Source organism: Rhamphochromis longiceps, linkage group LG17 (genome assembly GCF_057381845.1).
Source record: "Rhamphochromis longiceps isolate RC_006_pf linkage group LG17, R_longiceps_female_GT1.1, whole genome shotgun sequence".
Taxonomy (NCBI): Eukaryota; Metazoa; Chordata; class Actinopteri; order Cichliformes; family Cichlidae; genus Rhamphochromis; species Rhamphochromis longiceps.
The window spans coordinates 23088068-23109214 of NC_140573.1; the positions used below are offsets into that span (position 1 = coordinate 23088068).

Genomic DNA, 21147 nt, shown 5'->3' on the forward strand with positions numbered 1-21147 from the left:
TGGTATATATGCATCAATCTATCAATCGTTTGTTGTAAGATTCAGATAATTATTTTTTAAAAGCTAGACATTTTAAATGAGAATAAGAAAGAAAAGTATTTCTTTGTGCCCACATCTCCCTGTTAATGCCCTACATGCCCCCCTGGCAACACTTTGCTAGATCCGCACCTGCACAGTTACCAGCTGTCAGCTACTTAGAAAAGGATCCTGGGGTTATTAGTCTCTCAGAAACTGTTCATAACTTCCCTTCAACTCATTCATGTCACCTAAAAGGTAAACCTGTTTCTCCATCACAGCTCTGATGATCCAGTAAGGACATCTCCTGGTTTCATCTTCATGTTTCCCTCTCACCAGATAACCAAACCGACATCATGACCAGCAGCTTTTTTTACAGCTGTGGCTCCAGCAAACATCAGCTGATACTAGAAATTAATATTAAATAAATTCTAACAACAGCTGATCAAGCTTAAATGTGCTGCTGTTGTTTAGCGCAACATCCGCTGGTTTCCTCTTTCTGGCACAAAGTGAGCGATAAACAAACAAGAGAGAAAAGCCAATCAGCTGATCATTGATCAGTTTTCATGATTGAAGTAGAAACGGGAGAGGGAGGGGGGAGAATGAGAGGAGAAGAGGCAGCTGTGCAGCAAAGACACAGAATAACTCCAGCTTTGTGCCTTTTCCATTGTAGCTGAATTACGGGACAAACTGTTCCCTTTCACCTCAATAAGAAACGCGTAATATTTTCTCTGAATACCAGACGGGACGGTTGGCAACTCTAATAACTTATGAACAAAATAAAGTGCAACATCATTAACTTCATAGCACCACCCAGCTGTATAGAAACTCCGTCATGCTAGCTAGCACGCAGTACGGAAAAAGTCAGAATAACGAAAATAAACTGCACCTAAACTTGGTTCATATCTGACCCAGAGAGACTGCAGGTCATAACTTCTTACCTGAAGTTCAGTTCACACTTGGACCGGCGGCTGCCTCGGGTCTCTTTTCCTTCTGCGTCCCTTTTCCTTCATCCACCTGCTGGCCTCCACCACTTGCTAATGTTACTGAATCTGTGGAAGCTCCGCGATAGCCACCACACGAAGTAACGAGTAACGACCCTATCTAAATCCCAGTAACGAGTAACGCGTTCCTGATTTTGGCATAATAACTAGTTACCGTGCTCGTTACCACAATAATAACGTAGTTACTGTAACGCGTTAGTCCCAACACTGATAAACACACAGGGAGACACAACACACTGATGACTGATATGTTCCAGGTTTGCTCTTCCTGCATTGGCGGCGTGTTTGGAGTCATGCTGAAAAATGAGGCCATTCATAATCATACGATCATTTGTAATCCACTTGTCCTGTTTCTGAAATTCTTTAAGGACACACTGCACACCAAACACAGACATGTCAGGTTTTCAGCTAATAATTCTTTGGGAACTACTTTATTCCCAAAGAACTTTGTTATTCCTGTGTTTAATCCAGTCTTTGTCATGTTTTATAGCCTAAATTTAAGAAGAAATTATCTGTTTTGGTGACAGGCTGCTAGTAGCAAAGTGCCTAAAGACACAATTTAAAATGGGTTCTTTGCAAAGTTTGTCATGAACAGACAGAACACTGGTTCATCCCTTTGGTTAGATGCCTTTTTAATGCTTGAATGATTCATAGGTCAGTGTTTAGTTGATTAAACAAAAAATAACTGGAGTGAAAATGAGTGAAAAAGCAGCCAATGTCCAAAGAAAAACTTTGCTCAAGACCGCTTTGAAAACTAACTACTAAAAAGTCTTACTACTTGGGTGCAACATATAAAGAAACTGAGGGTTTTGCACAGCACCGTATGCTGTCAAACTCTTCAGTTTCAAGAGCCCCATTCAGCCTGGTTTGATCTGTAGTGGGCTGGACAAGAAATCAAAGTAAGTACTTTTTCCAGCAGTGCCTAATTTGCCATATTCACCCTTCAGTCACTGCACATTACAATTTATGGATCACAACAGATCAAGATACCAGCAACTTTATGATCCAAACTACTTCAGATCTGGAAAAAGTGCACATCTGCAGACATTTTCACTCCTGTGTAGTGATGCTGGCATCCCTGCGGTGGGTTTCTGTGCACTTTATTTAACAAATTAAATTTATTTACTAAATTTAATTCAATTTTCCCACTTTGCAAAGCTACCCAGTGGACCACACGGGATTCATTGGTGGATCTCGTGTTTGACGCCCCTGATTCAAGTGCTTTGGGATGAAGGAACTGCCACCTCTGGATCCCAGTCAATAAAATCATTCCATGCCCATGACATCACATTAACCCACTCATTTAGTCTAATGAGTAACCACTCGAATCCGCTTCCTCCCTTTTCTATCAAACCTTCATGCCTGCAGGAGGGATTTTTGTTGTTCTCTGCCCCTCTAACACAGATAACGCACGGCCCACTGAACACACACACACTGGAAAGACAACGGTGGCTTTTAGATGTATAATTTGCATGTTAATTTTCACTGAGAATGCTGCATCTGAAATGTGGCTCTTGCGCAGTAATCACAGCCTTTCGAAATTTATGAAAATGATTAAATCACACGGCGGCACATTGTGCACACGGCACGCTGTTATTATTGTGTTTCACGGGCAATAAGGCAGTGATTTATGGAGGGATTTCACCACAGCGTTATGAAGTTTGGTGGAGTCTCAGCATGACTGAGTGGCTGGAATTTGGCTTCGGATGACCACAGGAGGGAGAAAAAAAAAAAAGTAATTGCTGTGGGTTTTCCGCTTCACCAAAGCTTCTGTGTGCTTTCACACTGACGGAAGGAAGCGTTCGCCGTACCTTGTCATATTTGGCGACTATCTCAGCCCGCTCCTGGTCAAGTTTCACTGCTGCATCCTGCTCGGTATCAGACGCTGGAGAGACAACAAAAGAGGCGAGGGGAGGAGAGAGGAGAGAAGATGATTGGGCGTTGAGCATAAGCAAGTTCAGCAACAGCAACTTAGAATAAAGGTTTGCTGGATATTAATATATACACTGCTATTATTTTAGGATAAATTCAGCAAAAGACAAAAAAGCCACATTAAAAGAGATCAGGTTATATTTTGCACTTCATTTAAATACATTTGCAATCCTGGTTTTCAAAAGATGTTTCTGAACCACTTTTGTTTAAATTGTGTTGTTTAGTATGTATATTAGATGTCCTGTTTTTCTTCATAGAGCCACTTGATGGTACTAAACTCAGTTTTTATAGTACTTCATTTAGATTTTTGCTTATTTTGAGTCATTTTTACCTCATGAAGCAATGCTGTTTTATTATATTCTGTTCAAATGAGCTATTTTGCTTTATGTAACCCTCTTGGGATGACCACAACCAGAACCCCTGACCCAGCCATTTTTACTAACCCAACCTAACAGTATCTAGCAGCTCTTTAACTCCCCTCTCCCTGCTTCCCCTCTGGGGGTGATGGAGGTTGATGAGGGTGGTTTTTTGATCCCTGTGATCTCTTTTATTTCCTTTTCCCTGTCTCTTTACTTTAGTAATGTAACACATGATGCAGGGAACAGTTTGAAGTAGAGGGCCTCTACTTCAAACCGATTTGGTTGAAGGACCGTTTTGGGAGGACACTCGAGATAAACTTATCCTAACCCTCGACAATCAGAATATGTGATTTTTGCTACACTACATTTTATGCAAGAGTTCCTTGAAAACCACGGCAGTAATGGGCCTCCTGTAAGTTTTCTTAGGTGTTGTAACTGTCGCTGCTGCTAGCTAAACTCAGCCCTGGGGCGCACACACATCCGATTATCCTGTCATCACAGACGTGCTGTGTGTTATTCCGGCTCCCTCGGAGTGTGCCAAGAGCTGACGTGGAGAACGCACACACCCTTTTCAACACACACTCTTCAAACCAGTCAGAAGAAAACGCTTCAGTGCGGCATGTCCAGCGTGTCAGTCTGACCTCAGGCGGTGTGTGTGTCTGTGTGTGTGTGCACAGTAAAAAACCAAGTGTCAATTTTACACTTACAGAGTTGATTTTAACTCTGCTTCAGATAACATTTGGTCCCACTCAAAATTAGAGTTAAATTTACTCTATGGCCAGTGTTAACTTTTCAGTGTTAATTGTACTCAATTTAGTGTCAAAATTAACAACAAAATGTGTAAAAATATTTAACACTGAGGGTTATTCACACTGTTCAGAGTAATTTGATTACACTTTATAGAGCTATTTTACTCCAAATTTAGTTTAATAATAACACTCTGATGTGTAATAATATATCATTTTTATTTCTCTGTAGTGTGATTTTTTTCATATTCATCTTATGATGCTATATTACTAAATAACTGTGATCTATCCTACATTATGGAAATAACAACAAATATACAGGTTAAAGTAACAGCATTTATTATGTTTCTCAATTCAGTGTCATTTAATTAACGTAACAAACCTTTACAATTCACAGTTCTATGATGCTCACTAGAGAAAGCAATATGACATTTCCCCAATGTCGTAGTTGCAGAAAAGTAACAAAGTTGGTCAGGGATGAACTGTATGATGTACCAAAAACATAATGGGCCCTAAAGAGTTTATCAAGGGCTCCTACAGAACCTGTCGCATTACATGGAAGTGCATGCTTCTCAATCACAATGAAGGTGTGAATGCTGCTTCTTGTGGATCCCTGAGTACGAAGGTAGGGCTGACTGCTTCGGGTGATGTTGTCTAGATGCTGCTGTACACTGGTTCCAGCCTACAACAACACATTAAACAACAGTATTAAGTGACTATCCTCTGACAGTAGATTAGCTCAACTCACTGTCCATGAAAATAGAGGTGATGGAAAGTATATTTTAAACAACATACCTTTGGGAATTTGATGAGGTTATTGACAGCTTGAGATGCAGACATTTTTCCTGGTCTCTTTCGCCCTTGTGCAGATGGTGGTAGCAGATGTAGCAGCAGCAAGATAGTAGACAAGTCACTGTCCCAGCCTACAGACGAATAAACAAAGAATTATTCCAAAAATACATTGAATTGACAGAATTACCTATATAACCAACAATGGCAAATAAAAACAGTCACAATCATACCATTCTCAACTTCAGTACCTGACTCAGCATTGCACATTAACTCCAAGAGCTCTGAGGTGGGGACAAGTCCATGACTTTCCTTTACAACCTTTGCTTTGAGATTGGTGAGCCACCTCTCCAAGAATTTGCTCCCAGTGACCTCACAAAACAGGAGTCGGAAATCTTGTTCTATCTGTAATGCAAAAATACTAATGAGGTGTTTGATTGAATCCTGCCTACAAATTACATCAGTATCATTTAAATGATAAGTGAACTTACTTTTGGGAGATTTGCAAACTGAGACGCTTCTTTCCTCCACAGCTTTTCTTTGAATGGTCTTCAACCGCCATGCAATGTATCCTGAACTGTTCTCTGGATCGTAGTAATGTTTCTATGTAATTAAATAAACGAAGAAGGACTATGTTATCAACATTTCTGAGGGCAATTATGTATTTAATGTTGAAAAGTTCCCTTTACTTACATATCCATGTTGTGAATATGGGTCTTCCAGATATGGAGACAGAGCAACAATGTCCTGCGCATACATCACTCTTACGCTTTTAGGGGGAGATGTCCTAATGTATAAATTCAATAATTGGCATTAAACATCACAATTAAAAATAATACAATGTTTAAAATGTTTCTTTATATCTTACATTTTTGATTCTTACCCATGTCATTCTGTCATCTCAGCCTCAAGTATGTTTCTCATCCGTCTTCTGGTTGTCCATACTCTTAAACCTTTCTATAAAATAGGAACATTACTTAATATTACTTAACATGTCATTAACATTGCTATCAGTTAATTTACACAAAATACATATTTCTTACTAAATAATGAGCAAAACTCTAAAGTAGTGTATGCCTTTGGCATTTGCTTAAAATAATATAAACCAGTAAAGTTAACTTTATGGTAATGTTACCCACTTTTTCTGAAAGTATGTTCGCTCATGTAAGCTAATTAGCGATTATTAGCTTACTGATAAACGGTAATTTAGTTGTTCAAACTGTGCGATTTGACATGTGACAATGATATTATTTAGACAGCATTTAGAAGAAATACATAGTTAAAATGTTTTAGGTTCATATTAACGCAGTGAGAAGATAACGAACATCTTAACTTTTAGCAACTGCTAGCATGTAGCTACTGGAATGCCATTAAACCTATGGGTAAATGCTGCTAACATGTCCTCACTCGACATCAGTGAAACTATAAAGAGCTACTTAGTTTAAAAATACCTTTTAAACAATGTTACCAGTATGGGAATGTTAACTTCACTTACCTGACTGTGGCAGCTCTTCGGAGAAAATTCCCTGCGCATTAGAGCTCTGAGGCCACACACGCCTGCGGACTGGTAATAATCAACACTGTGTGGAGTGAAGTCTTCACTGCGTGACTAACAAACTTTACACTGACTTTTAACTCTGATGTTAGAGCTGGTTTACTCCTCATAGAGTTGTAAATACTCTATCTAGGTTAAAATAGGTTTACTCTGAAATATTGACACTCCATTTTTTACTGTGTGGCTGCTTTAAACCGACAGCTGCCGTGGCGAGGACGTCACCGCGCCACAGAAAGGTTTCCAGTGTTTTCCCAGCCTACGCGTCACATTGTGTGAGTGTTAAATGTGTTTATCCTCTCACACACACGCACACCGATAACACACAAACACACACACCTCACTACTCTGTGATTGTAAATCTGCATTTCCAACAGCAGTTTACACACATACTTCCTGATTTTGCTGCGAGAGACAACCAAACACTGGATGTGTGCCAACAAAGCTCTAAATTGGAGTCACATTGTGTTTATGTTGAATCTGGTGTGCAGCATGTAGTAATGAAGCCTTGTAGTGAGCAATACCTGGAAGTGGGAAGGGGAAGTAGCAGGCATGGAGCCTTCTGAATTTAGCATAAAATGACCACCTAGGAGGACAAAATGCTTACAAGGTACATCCTGAAGCCTGTTGAACATCTACGCTGCGCTCTCCCAGCTCTCAAGATCAAGATAACCTTAGAGATCCAAAGATGGATGTCAGATGGGTGAAAAATAACAAGCAATGAAATCATTTTAGAAGGTTTTTAAAGCTCTTTTCTGAACTCACCTGAACTCTGGAAAAAACCCAGAATCTACTCGAATGGTCGTCAAACTACGTTTTTATACCTATACTGAAGTGCCAAGGGTGCAGAGGAGGTCATCAGATGTCGTCTTTATGGAGAAAAGAGTTCAATAAACCTTTGGATGGTAAACCGTAAAATCACCCCAAGACCTGAAAAGCCTTCAGTGTGTTCACTGCTAACTCCACGGCGCCAAATACTGAGATTCTGTCAACATCAGGCATCTCTCAGCTTCGGTACAGAGCACGGTTTCAGAGAGGTAATCAGCGCCATAAAAGGGCGATGAAGACAGCATTAGGAAGCAGAAGTGGTGGCAGTGACATAAATCACTGGTTTCTGTTTGTGTTTTAGTGTCAGTTTGTGCACCAAAGATGCTCAGGTAGGTCTGGGAAAAGAAAATCTGCACAGAAAATAACAATGCATGCTGAAAATTGAGGCTTAAAAGTTACTCTGTGCCTTTTAGTGAGACACAAAAAGATCCTCCACCTTATAACATCTGCCAGGTCACTGATGAACCCCAGCGGGGTTGGGGTTAGGCTGCACACTACATTTCAGATCAAGTCTCTTAACATGCAATCAGGCCTGTACAGCTCTTCCTTTATAGGATTTCCATTTGCTTAGAAGCATTCATATCTGATGAGTTGCGAGTAAAGCTTAATCTAGAGACTTGCCTTGATGCATGCTCAATCACCCAGATAAGGAAATCCCACAAAATTAACTGTTAGGCAGTAGGTGCTAGCTTCAGTCATTATGCAGATGCACTGTTTATAAGGTCGGGGAAACCTGCAGTCAGCTGAGACTGAAGAAGTCACTTGGTTGAGTGACGAAACGCTTCTCCTGCTCAAAACACAACGTGTTCTGAGACTCACAAATATATGGATCGGAAACATTTGGAATTTGACCAGAAGAGGGAAAGTTGAGGCATTTCCAAAGCTACAAGAACTTGCAGCTGACAGTAAATGCTGTCTGCCCCTCCAACGCCTGATCTTTTAATGACGAAAAACAATAAGAAGTATGAAAATAATACAGTCGGCTATTAAAACCTCAAATCTCAAACTGCTGGCTTTTGCCCTCTTTAACCCTTTTCCACTGAACCCCCAGCAGTCAGTGATGATGATCCTTATTCTGCCAGCTTTTCAGCCCTTTGCAGCTCTTTATTTGACTCCAGTCATTCTCCAACTTCCTCTCAAGGTCTCTGGGGTTCAACTGGAGGAAAGGCAAGACGGGAATTCCAAAACGCTGCGAACAAACATTCTCCTTATTGAGCCGGCTGGCATTTTTATGACAGGATGGTGTGTGTCAATGAAAGGCATGTGGCTGTGGGCTGCCAAGAGCACTCTGTAGGAGAAGACGCCACGAGCGAGGGGATGGGGGAAGAGACGTTCGTACACAGCAAGGCAAACTGTCTGGGGCAAATAAACAAATACAGTAAAGTCTTTTTCTGCTGGGAAATCCTGCCCGAGAGGCCCTGCGGTTCCCATAGTGAGCGGGGGAGGAATTGGGAAGGAAATGGGATTCAGTCTTTTCTTTGCACTAAAGCTAAGCCCCAACTTTGAGACCCTCACAGCCATATTAGTATTCCACAGCGGTCTGACTTTAGATAAATGCAATTAGAGGCCTTTTCATGCTTTAAGGATCACTCCAGCGTCTGTGACGGAGATCGGGTCTATGTTTTTATTTGCAACCGAGGAGCTCTTGACTTGCTCCAGAGGGTTTATGTGGCATTTCATGTTAGGACTCTTGAAATATGTTTGATAATGAGCCTCCAAAGATGACTTTGACATGCCGCACACCATGGTCATCAGCTGGAGAAATGGTGACTCAAATTAGGAACTTTATTGCAAATTTAATTGTGGGGAAGTCAAACTTCTACTAATTTTGCCAAATTATGACACAAACCTGCATGTGCCAAACCAAACCTTTGAAATAGAAATATCCATGTCCAATAAAAGAAAAGAAAACCGAGGAATAACGCTAAATATGCAGAAATTCCAGCGCAAGAGCTCTGGCTCATCTACTTTACATCAGGTTAATATGGTTATTTAACAGTAATTAAGTATCTAAATGATAACACTATGTGTTATAAAAAGAGGTGATTGACTGATTGATTGATTTGTTTCTGAAGCCACAGTGCAGTGGGGAAATTCTGCAGTCCTTATTTAAAATCCCTTGAGCACGATCCCTGAGTCTGATCAGACTGGAGAGAGTGAGCAGTACAAAAAAGTGCTGCAAAATAAGCTAAAAGAGAAGATAAATCCCCTCTGAGCTTGATGGGCTTTGATTATTTAAATCAACTGCTTCATGCACACACATGAAAACACTGACTAAAGTCACTTCAGCTGCTTTAAATGGACAGAAGCCTCAAACTCAAGTAACTTCAATTATCTGTGATGTGTAGACGTTCATCTTGTGTTTATCCTTGTAGTTTATCCAAACTGGTTTGGCAAAATAAAGCACCAGAAAAAAGAAAACAGAGTAGCTTGTGAAGTAGAAATAAGATAAACAGGAACAAACATTGAGAGAGCATCAAAACAGCAATTATACATTTGGGGGTGGGATTTTCCTCGCTCCTGTCACTGCCCTTTATCCTTCTTTCCAGACTACAGCCCCCCCACGGAGCTGACCTTCAACCTCCCGCTGTCTAATTTGCCAGTCAGACCCCAGCGGCGAGGCCGACGAGGCTCCGTCTAACCGTCCCTGCCCCGCTGTGACTAAAATGTCCTCGCCCGTCACCTCCCAGCCGGGCGCTACCCCGTCCCCACCTCTGCCCTTCACTCCTGCTCTGCACGATACATTCAGGAGTGAACTGGTGTCAGCACTCAGAAGTGTTCACACATGACAACTGGACAGGAAGTTAGGTACCACTTCCCCCCTGTGGGGTTTACCACTGAACAGGTGAGTGCAGTTCTCAGGCAGGAAGCTCACACGGCATTTTCTGCTATAATGTAATCTTGCAGCCCTAAAGCCTCTTGCATCAGCATATTGAGCACATCAGGTATGTGAAAGAACGACTTCACGGTGGTTTGGGGGAATATAAAAGCTTTAACAGAGAAACAGATTTAATGCTGGCTTCAGGTGCTGCTAACCCTTCTGACAGACTTTCATTAGGAAGGGGTCCCCTGCTGCCAAAGAATCATGCCGAGAAATTTGAAATGCTTGACAAATGACAAATGTTCAGGAGCAACAGAGAATCAGAGTAAATGGCTGTTTCTTGGACTACAACCTAAGACGTTAATATTCTTTAAAGAAGACCTTTTCTGCTTTTCCTTATTTTAATTCATTTATATAGCACCAAAACATAACAGTAATCACCTCAAGGTGCTTTATATCGTAAGGTAAACACCCTACAATAATACAATTGAGCAACTGATGACAGTGGGAAGGAAAAACTCGCTTTAAACTGGAAGAAACCTCCAGCAGAACCAAGGTCAGGGAGGGGCGACCGTGCCGGAGGTCATTTCCTGTCATATAGAACACTTTGCCGTGTTCTACTATATTGAACATGGCCAAGGTTTTAAATATCGAGGTCAGGTTCAAACTGATGTGAAAACTCAGTTTCAGACACTTTTTCCTGCTTTGAGCTCTGTGTGATGTCACTGGAAATGAACATGCCTAATATGACCATGTAAGGCACACAAATGGCCCAACCGTAGCCCAAGAGGTTTCTTTCAGTCTGTGGATCCACTAAGGGTCTGCACCAAGGTTTGGCACAAGATAAAAATTCATATTTTAACTCTTAATCATGCACAGCTCTTTTAGAAGATTTTAAGATGCACATATGGAGCAGGAACATTTACTTGAAATAACGTAAACAGACGTAAGCAACGAGCCCCGGCTTTAACTGACTACATCTATATTTAAGAGAAATTTAAGAGCAGATGCAAGGATGAAGCCTCCAGCTGATAATTCCTCTAGGAGCCGCTCTAACCATGTGACAGGAAGTGTTGTGGAGAGTATTTTTGTTTTTCTTCCTCTTTATCACTTGCTGTTAAAGACCAGCCCTGACAATGTAAAACATGACAAGCATAACCACGGTCTTTCTTGTTCTCTCAGCCCTCTTTTGGCTGCTGTAATGAGCCCTCTTTGTTTTTATCTTAAGGAGTCCTCGCCTGTTAAAGCTCTTTGCTGCTCTTCCACCCATTGTCAGTGCATCTCTTACCCTCTCATAGATGCTATCTGTTCAGAAAAAGGAATAATTATAAGAACTATGATAAAAGAGGACAGGCTTGATTGGAGAAGAACTAATTTCCCACCTTTTGTTTCGGTGCTCACACTTCGTTTTGAAGCTGACGGCCACGTGTGACCTGTATTCAGACCTGCATGTTCACTGTGTGCTTGCTAAACATGCAAAATGTGTTAAAAACAATGCAAACCAATGATCCCCTCATCTGTGATATAAATATCAATTCAAAACAGGAGTAAAGTCTTGTACTGAGTATATTCCAGTAAAGGTGAGCTGGACGTTTTACTGCAGAGATTTCAACTCCGGAGGGTTTTCACTTCTGTAACCGTTCGGCCTTTTGAAAGTTTGCGGCAGCCTGACATTTAAAAAGATGAGGCAGCCTCTGCGCGTCGATTTTTAGGTTGAAAAGCTGCACGTCTGTACACTTTTAAAACACACTTTTGCACATTTTTCTTTACTGAAAGATGAACTTTTGCATTTATAACTTGTGCATAGGGCTGGGCCATATTATACCGTTCACGGTAATACCGGTATAATGTTAGGCAACGATAGGAAAATGAAATATCGCGATAGAATGGGAGTAAAACGCGCATGCGCAGTGCCTTTGTTTTCATACGCACATGGCCGATTGTTGAGTGAAACAGATGAACCAGAATTGGTTTGTAAAAATGGTGCAACTTCCGTGATGTGGAACTGGTTTGGTGTTTGTCCGTCAGATACACGACAAAGCACATTTTTTTGCAGAACATGCAAGCGGCCGTTGTTATTGTCATATTTGTCGGACTAAGATGCTCTTAAATCTGGGAGTAATCTGGGTCCTAAACTCCGTATGCTTCAGGTCAAACAACACTGCAGCATCACTTAGAGTTAAAAACTGTCTAAATTCTTTCATCTTTAATAAAACGATCAGCATTGCTGCTTTACCAGGTGTAACTATGAAGTTTAACTTCCAGGCATCCATGAAAACTAAAGTTATTACATTTAACGGAGTTAGACGTTAGCAGGAAGCTAGCGGAAGTTAGCTCGCTAGTTTCGCTAGTTACCTAAGCATGATATTGCATGTTCTGACTGAGAGATTTCTGAAAAAAATCAAACGTACAGCTCTGCTATCACTTCCAACATAAATGAAGACAGGAAACTAAACAGCAGTGACGTTTGTAGGGTTACTGAAGTTGGGCTAGCTGGTATATAATGATGTGCTACGTGATCGCTAGCGACACAGCTATGTTAGCATAACATAAACAGTGAAGCTGGAGGACGAACACTAACACTTTTCCACTTATAAAAGTTAACGTGAAGGTTCTTCATGGTTAGAGACAAATGCAATCGCATGGCAGGATGTTGTAAACGGACCAAACTTCAGTCAGGAGAACAACTGAGATAATCCATCCACAATACGAGGTTAGTCATTAATATACTGCAACAACATGGGAATAGAGCAGCTGCCAGAGAATTCAACATTAATGAATCAATGGTACAGAAGTGGAGGAAGCAAGAAGAATGAGTTTAATAAAGTTTGATTTATCTGACTGCTTTGTTTCGCTTAATGTGCCTTATAATCCCGTGCACCTTATGGTCCGAAAAATGCGTACTGCACACTGCAGTTTAATGTTGCAAAGCACCTCTTTTTAACTTCAGTGGATATTATACATGGTTATGCTCAGGATATGTCAGCCCATTTCTACTGGAAATGCCTTTTGGTTAAACTTTCAGCAAGGAATTTGCATTTGCACTGTTACATTTTTATAAAGCTTTAATGTACATAAAAACCAGCTTCTTGTTTAAGTGAAAATAAATGGAAGGTTGTCTTTTTGCGCTAGTAATGTTGTGGAGTTGTATTTTGTCTCGCATCAATTATATCGTCGGTTATATCGTTATCGCAAATTTTCAAATATATATCGTGATAAATATTTTTGGCCATATCGCCCTGCTCTACTTGTGCATAAGATCTAAATTCCCCAAAAGTTAATTGCTGCAAATTTATCTGAGTGACTTGTGCTTTACATAAGGCACCGCAATTACAGTGGGTTTAGAGCAGGGGTGCCCAATCCCGGTCCTCGAGAGCTACCGTCCTGCAGCTTTTAGATGCATCCTTGTTCCCACACACCTGAATCAAATGAATGGCTTGTTATCAGGCCTTTGCCAAACACGATGGCATGCTGAAGAGGTAATCAAACCATTTGATTCAGCTGTGTTGGAGTAGGGATGCATCTAAAAGCTGCAGGATAGTAGCTCTTGAGGACTGGGATTGGGCAGCCCTGGTTTAGAGCAAGAACAGGAAATATTCTGTCATTTAACAAAAATTTTCCTTTTTATTATTACAAGGCAGTCTGTGTACGGAAGTGGATTAGGGCCACCGAATTTTTTTTTTTTTTTTTAAAATGGGCACGTTTCTTTTCTTCTTCTTCTTCTCCAGAATTCTGAAAAAAAGTCAGAATTCCGAGAAAAAACTGTATAACGAGTGACTGGCTGTGACTGTAACTTGGTTTTTAGCACTTACAATAAACATTTTACAGATCAAACACTTGTGTAAGTGTTAAAAAACATGATTATTATTGCAACACATTGTTCTGTTGTTGCATCACTAGTTTTCCCATGAAAGCCACATCTAATATTGAATGTTTGCAAGCTGTGCCGGTACTTCCAGCCACTCCCTTATTTACAAGGGGTCGCCACATCGGGCAGCTCCGCATGTTTGATTTGGCAGATCTTTGCACCCAAAGGGATTTCAGTCTCCTCCTGAAGCTTTCACTTGTTAGACAAATGTGTAAATGGCTACACTATGGAGCCACAATTTCACAATATTAATGCTACTTAACGTTCGATTGAAACAAGCGGCTCTTTTAGGTAAGTACTGCATCAGTAACGCAACTCAGCACACTCACGAAACAAGTTTCCCACTTCACAACAAACAGATGAGGCAACTTTAGAGAAGCATGTGTTATTACTGTGCCTCCAAAACAATCATCTGCCTCACCCAGTCTTCATTTCCAACCTCAACGCAACTGCAGGAACGTGACACAAACCTCTGAATGACACCCAGCAACCAATAATCACAGACTCCAACCAGACTTACAGACAAATAATTAACTCCCACATTACCCGTGGCACATTCTCAGCTAAGATAAAGGAGAAGTTAAAATTCTGCTTGTTTCAACAAAGCCAAAAAAAGGAGAAAAAAGTTTTTTGTCAAAGTCATTTAATTTGTAGCACCTTCATGTAAGAAGGCTCACAAATTTATCAGCAGACAGTCCACAGTACCTCACAATCCACTATCAGCACACATTGTTATCATTCCGCTGTCAGGGCTTTATATTTGGAAGTGGCACATGACAGTTTACTGTTACATGTCTGCACTTGCTTATCTTCTACTAAGTGCGGTGACATCATTTGCTGTTTGTGTGCAAAGTGTCACCAGTCTGTGTAACACTTCACATGCCTCCTGTGCACTAGAAGACTTCGAAAGGAATTAGAATGAAAAAGCCAGAACCTGGCGCTTGTGTCATAAATCGGTTTTTAAGACTTTGCAGAGCCCACCGAGCCGTCCAGGAAATTATTTACACGCATTCTGGTGGAAAACTTCGAAGGACAGCAGGTCTTGAAAAACGGAGCGGAAACTTTTTGGCAAAAGCTGTCGACCCTTTGCTGCTACCTTCCTCCACGCTAGCTATGCTAGTAATTCGTCAGGACTGACATCAAATCCAAATGTGAAAAAGACTGATATAAGAAACCTCTGACTGACTTTTTACAAGACCATATGATCAAGATGATGGGCAAACATCTGACATTTGTCTGTGACACTGAAATCATTTGAAAAGTTGCATGGTGTAAAGTTGGTCTTAGCTGTTAGATCCTAATGAACTGTAATATTAGCATGAGTTCACTAAACACACAGTCTGTATGGATGGCAAAAAGTTTAAATCATGAAAGGTTTTTGCATTTAAATTGTCAGAAAGTTGACAGTTCTACAGGTGATTTTGTCCAGATGGTCCCACCTAATAAAAACTTGAGCAAAAAGTCAAACTCAACCTAAAATCCAATCCAATAAAATCCAGTCAGTATTTTACTTTAGCCCAGTTTCATCATATAAAATATATATACGTGAAAGAAATTACAGATATAGTAAGTGCTTTTTCTATTTAAGTACAAATCATGAAATCAAAATAAAAACAACGCAGTATGCCATTGGGTTAATGGCTAAATAAAGGCCAACAACAAAAACAGCAACTATTTAATTGCACGCTAGCGTACTGACCAACCCATTTATTTACTTATATATTTATATATAATTTTAGCAGCTTTGGTCCTCCGTAGTGTAGTGGCCTACATACAGTACAGTGAGAGTGTCAAGTTTCTGATTAACTTTGGAAGTCTTAAAAAAAAAAGAAAAACGTACATACAGATATATTGTCAGAATCTATGACCAATATTTAAACTTTCACTGGATTTTGCATTTGGAAAGGAGATGATTATCTGGCAGTCATTGCAATCACTGGTGTAAAAATCACAAGACGCTCTGAATTAAAACCACGTCAGCAGGACATTGTGAGCCAACAGACCAGTTTAATATTAATTTATATGATCCATTTAGACCAAAAATACTAATCATAAGGCACCCAGCTAGAATGTCCCTCACATACCATCTATGTACATGCCAACAACACAGAGAAACTGAGTGGAACTCCACAATTGACTTCTTTTACCTCTTTTCAAGACATCCTGTGGATCGTCCGAGCGAGCTTTAGTCCGCATCGGTCACGGTTCAGCCAAGTCCAAAACACCAGGAGATAACATACACTACCTCATCCCATCACTGTCACTACCCAGTGCTCCAGAAAGAGAGGAAATATGAGCGAGCAGCAAAGAGAAGTGAGATCAGAGCTGCTGCTGCTGCTGTCACAATGCTGCCGTTTGTTTCACAGACAGACAGACTCGGACAGAGAAATCTGACTTCAGGAGTGAGCCGTTCCCACTCACAACATTCTCCACCCAAACACAACAACACAACGACAACAACAAGCTCTATTCAGCACATCATAGAGAGGGAGACAGAAAGGACAGAGGGAATCGCTGTTTCCAGACAGCCGATGAAACTTTCACAGATTTTCCAAACATCACAAAAATAAAATGTGAATCAGAGGAATTCTTTCAATTCCACGTAGGATTACAAAATGTACTTGTAAAACTCAAAATCTTACCGCTCATGACAAAGCAATGTTTTATTAATGAAGCAAAAATGTGTGTAAAGGTTTTGCTGTGCTGCTTCTGGGAGACAGAGAGCATGGGGTGTGCAAGCTGGGAAAAAGTGAGAGAGACAGACAATGGCAGTATGATGATAAACAGTTTCCATTAAAACTTCATTATGAAATGGACGTGATGTACCATGACGGGGCTTATGATGTGGCGTATCGAAGATGAGAGGCAGGGCGGTGCTGGGGAAACGAGCGACAGGCAACGCAAGCAACAAAAAAAAAAAAAAAAAAAAAGGAAGAGAAGAAGAACGCTCAAGAAAGGGAAAGCGTGAAAGATCAAGAATGTGAAGAAAGTCAGAAAAAGTAAAAAAGGAACGATCAGAAAGGAATGAAAGAAGAAAGAATGCTTAAAAGAAAGAAACACAATGAACGAAAAACTGAAGTAAAGACAAAGATCAAATGTGAAGAAAAGAACAAAGAGAAAGAAAGTTCAAGAAAAAAAGTAAAGGAAACATGAAGAAAGTGAAAGACAAAGACAAAGTGTGAAAGAAAGATCAGGAAGAAAGGAGAGAAGCAAAAGATCAAAGTAAAAGATCAAAAGAAAGACAGACACATCAAGAAGAAGGAGAAAGAAAGACCGATGGAGAAAGAAAAACTGAAATAAAGACAAAGATCAAAAATGTGAACGAAAGAAAAAGGAAAAAGAAAGATAAAAACATGAAAATGATCAAGAAAAAAGAAAAAATGATCAACAAACTAAAAGAAAGAAAGAGAAGTCGTGTCATCTCAGCTCTATCTGTGTGTGGCATCGTTACAGGAAGTGTGTGTTTGTGATGGGACTGAAGGGCTGTTATCACTTCTGCAGCTGATAGAAACGAGTGGGTGGGGCTGTACAGCTTTCAGCTCCTCTGCGTTGTCTGCAAGCTCATCTCTCTTTAAAGGGTTACTCTGCTTTTGAATTTTAAACAGACAAATATACAGATTTACACCATGAAACTACAATCTCAGTCTTATTTACACTGAAGTATATCAGCACTGAAATCTTTGAAACAAAGCTTGTGTCCTCAGATACAGAACTGGAAACAAACCCAAAGTAAATAAATCAAAAGTACATTTAAATCGAGTTTAAAGAATTAAATAATGGCTGAAAGAATTAAAATAATGGCTGAATACTGCAGTTCTGTGGACAATGTCTTGCACAGTCTACCTGGAAACCATCTTTTTATCAAGGGATTCTTTCTGTCATTGGTTGTTTCTTGGTGGTTATAATCCGACTTGACAGTCACCATGAAAGAAAGAAAGCTACAGCTAGCCCTACCTTCCTATAAAGTGGAACAAACCATAAAACAGTGGCAGTGTTAGCTAACTGAATACTGACTAATATAAGAGGTATGCATGTAGGTTCATAAACAAAATATCATCCGTAATCTCAAATGCTACAAACGAGCATTTGAACCACACAAAAGCCAGGCCTGTTGCAAACATCACTGAGCTGAAACTCAAAAAACTAAGAAACGTGAGGCTCACATCACCTTGTTAAAAAAGGGATGGAACATGTGACCTTTAACCCCTATCTGTTTCCTGTCTTCAGTCTGTATGTGAGATCAGGCAGTTTGGTGGGTGAGCCTGGTGCTGTCAGCCAAAACTACCATCAAGCAGCAAGTAAAACACAAAACATACGAGAGAACGCTCACGATGACTCATGACGAGTCACTACTCTGAAAAATAATCCCAAGTTCAGTCGTGTAGTTTCATCCTAACTGTGTGTGTTTGCAGCGCAGTTGTACTGGAACTATCTTGAGGACTGATCTAGTCACCAGGCTCACACAACACACACTTTCAATAAAAATATCTGAACAACATGCAGTCAAATATACAGTTTTATCTGCAAAGGAAAATAAAACTTGCAAAATCTTTACATTTAGATTTCATTTAGAGTACTTGAAGAAAAAAAAAAAACTTACGATAGAGTTTTATTGGATCCATATTCTTGAAAAGCAATAAGAGTATCACTGGTGAGTAGACTCTTCAGCGATACAATAGAAGGACTCGTTCCTTTTGTTGCTTGCCCACAAATCCCCTGGAGAACGTAGCAACTACTTTGCAGTATTTTTTTCTGGTTTAAAAATTCATGTCACTGTGGAGTGGAGTGGATTGAGAGACTGTGCATCCCTCTAACTGCTGATTCTTATTATACGATAAAAGACAATTTATAACAGGTCAGACCTCACACCACACAATAACCCGTGAAGCAGACAATGTGTGCTAAACAGACTGGTTCTTATATAGCACACCGTACTCAGACTACAAGCCTCATTCTCACACACATTTATAGAAACTCTTTCTTCTAGGGCTTTCCATCTAACACTCACACACATTCACACTCCAGAGAACGCATCAGGAGCAGCTTGCAGTTCAGGAGCTTGCCTAAGGATATTTTAGCAAGCAGACTGGATGACAACCTGCTCTTCCTCCTGAGCCACAGCTACTGATAACCGCAGGTTTATAACATTGCACTAAAGGCATGCTGGGTAATGCTGGCTAAGCAGACTGGTGCTCTGTGCTGCACTCAAGAACAGAAAAGATAGATTTAGGATCTAGAAAGGAGAGCAGTTTTTCAGTTTGGCTTCATTTGCTGGACTTTCACTGTGATCGGCCACTGATACGATAAGACAACGAGCTATGCAGAGCTAACGGGTGCTTTTACATGAGGGCAGACTCATTTGTACCACAAATACAAAGTAAGTCTGAATGCAGTGAAGTGCCAGGTGTTGACTTTATTTGAGAACAGCTGCAGTAACCTACAAGCGGAACAAGCAGCCTCCTGCAGGGCAGCCTGAGAGTCGATTATTTACTCATTTTATTCATGATTTCTTTCCTTTTTTAAAAAAAAAAAAATTATGATATTTAAAACTTTTAATAATCTACATACAATTACATCAATATATAATTTAACCCATATCAAAGCCCATTTGTAAAGCAATAATCCCACTGACCCTGAAGAACTAAATGCTAACTAATACCATCTTAGTTTATGAATACCGAGCTCAAAGGCTTCTTTTTTTAAATTTGCATGCAGCAGTGGCAGATTTGCAGACTTGCAAGTAACCACAAGGTGAATTAGGCGTCTATCAGCCAACAGGAGCCTGTAAAAGAACCGCACGCCATCGTTTTTGTTCAAAGAGACTAAATGCGGTGCAGATCAGAGGCAGCGAGAGCTAAATACAGGCCTGTCAAACTACCTCAGGAGAGTAACAATCAGACGGCTGTTTTCCCTCCTCTTTTTTTTTTAAAACATGCACTCATTTCCGATCACTTTTTTTTTTTAATGCAAAATACTTTAAAGCTGCATTTCTCACATAATAGGAACAAAATAAATGCACTCAGATGAGCAGGAAGATGAATGAAGCTCCAACAGTAGTTCAGGGAAAGTGACTCAAATCACTGTTCCTCAAAGGCTACCAGCACAACTTCCTCACTCGTTACAGAGCATTTCCTTATTTCTCTGGCATGCAAAGAGACTACACACAAATACACACATACTCAATTCTTTTTACTGCCTTTACACAACTATTAAGGTTGGATTGACTTCGGTGCTGCGTTACGCTGGAGTATTATTACCCATTCAGCTGGACAAACTGAACCCCAGTGGATTTAAATTGTGCATAAACAGGAGACTGCGGCTAATTTACAGGATACATCCCACCAAGCTGACTTAATTATCTGTCATCCTCTAACAGTCAGCATGTGGAGATGACAAACGATAGAAAAGATGCTTCTGTGGTTTGGAGTATTCACACTGCCTTCAATTATAAGCACAGCTCTGGGCTTCAAAGCAGTGTGGCTTCCTGATCCCAAGGAGGACAGAGGAAATGAAAGCTGACCACATTTTATGTATTTATTTTTTTTAAGCATACTTTAGAGCAAAAGAGCAACCGTTTCTGTGTAGAGAAGCATGACTGTAAGCAGTATTGAAACTTGATGAAGCCAGATTGCTAAAGTCTGTTAGCATGAACGGAAACGGATCCAGCACCGTGACCGAGGACAAGTCGGGTGGGAACATTAGGACCAAGAGGTCGGACCTGTTGACAGAAATGATGCAGAAAGCCAGACAGGTTTAAAGGATCCAAGATTTAGTTATAAAATGGGTATAAGAGGTACCATCAAAAAGTTTAGAGACTGCACCTATTAAAAAAAAAATAATAATAATAATAAAATAAAATAAAATGAAATTAATATCGAAACTACACAGCCATTCCCTTCAGGGTTGGATGCAGGTTATGCAGCAATACACCACTACCAGAGCTCCTGATGTCTTACCCTTGATCTGAATGTGACTGTGTGCATGTGAGCATTTGGGACGAATGCTTGATGACCTCCACTGCGTTGCATGGAGCCAAATCTGGTGAGCAGGGTAGGTGGCAAGTAAATTTTTGCAGACAAAAAAGGCTTCCAGCACAGTCCAGGTCGTTTGGTCCAAATGTTCTTCCCCAGATGCCTTTGGAATTTGGAAGCAAAGGGGTAATGTGGGCTAACAAATACATGATTCATCAACTTGGGAATATTCTGAATGGTCTTTAAATTGAAGCACGAGTCG

General features: G+C 40.3%; 1 protein-coding gene and 1 long non-coding RNA gene across 3 annotated transcripts in view; both read right to left on the reverse strand.

The window, feature by feature from the left end:
• The window catches only part of usp6nl (USP6 N-terminal like), a 103285-nt gene that overhangs the window by 34785 nt on the left and 47353 nt on the right, over positions 1–21147 (reverse strand). The window contains exons 1-2 of one of the 2 annotated variants that reach the window (XM_085387128.1): positions 16062–16305; positions 2831–2904 (exon numbers count right to left, since the gene is read on the reverse strand). In XM_085387128.1, the coding sequence (XP_085243254.1) occupies positions 2831–2904; positions 16062–16110 (123 nt within the window). In that variant the 5' untranslated portion in view covers positions 16111–16305. Of the gene's footprint in view, positions 1–2830; positions 2905–16061; positions 16306–21147 lie in introns of those variants that run through there. The other variant, XM_085387129.1, reaches the window with a different exon arrangement.
• On the reverse strand, positions 4306–12389 carry LOC146649723 (uncharacterized). Its single transcript, XR_014908241.1, has 7 exons — positions 6341–12389; positions 5729–5802; positions 5539–5632; positions 5337–5448; positions 5097–5250; positions 4852–4979; positions 4306–4738 (listed from the first exon to the last, which is right to left on the reverse strand). It is a non-coding gene; the product is annotated as an uncharacterized LOC146649723 (long non-coding RNA).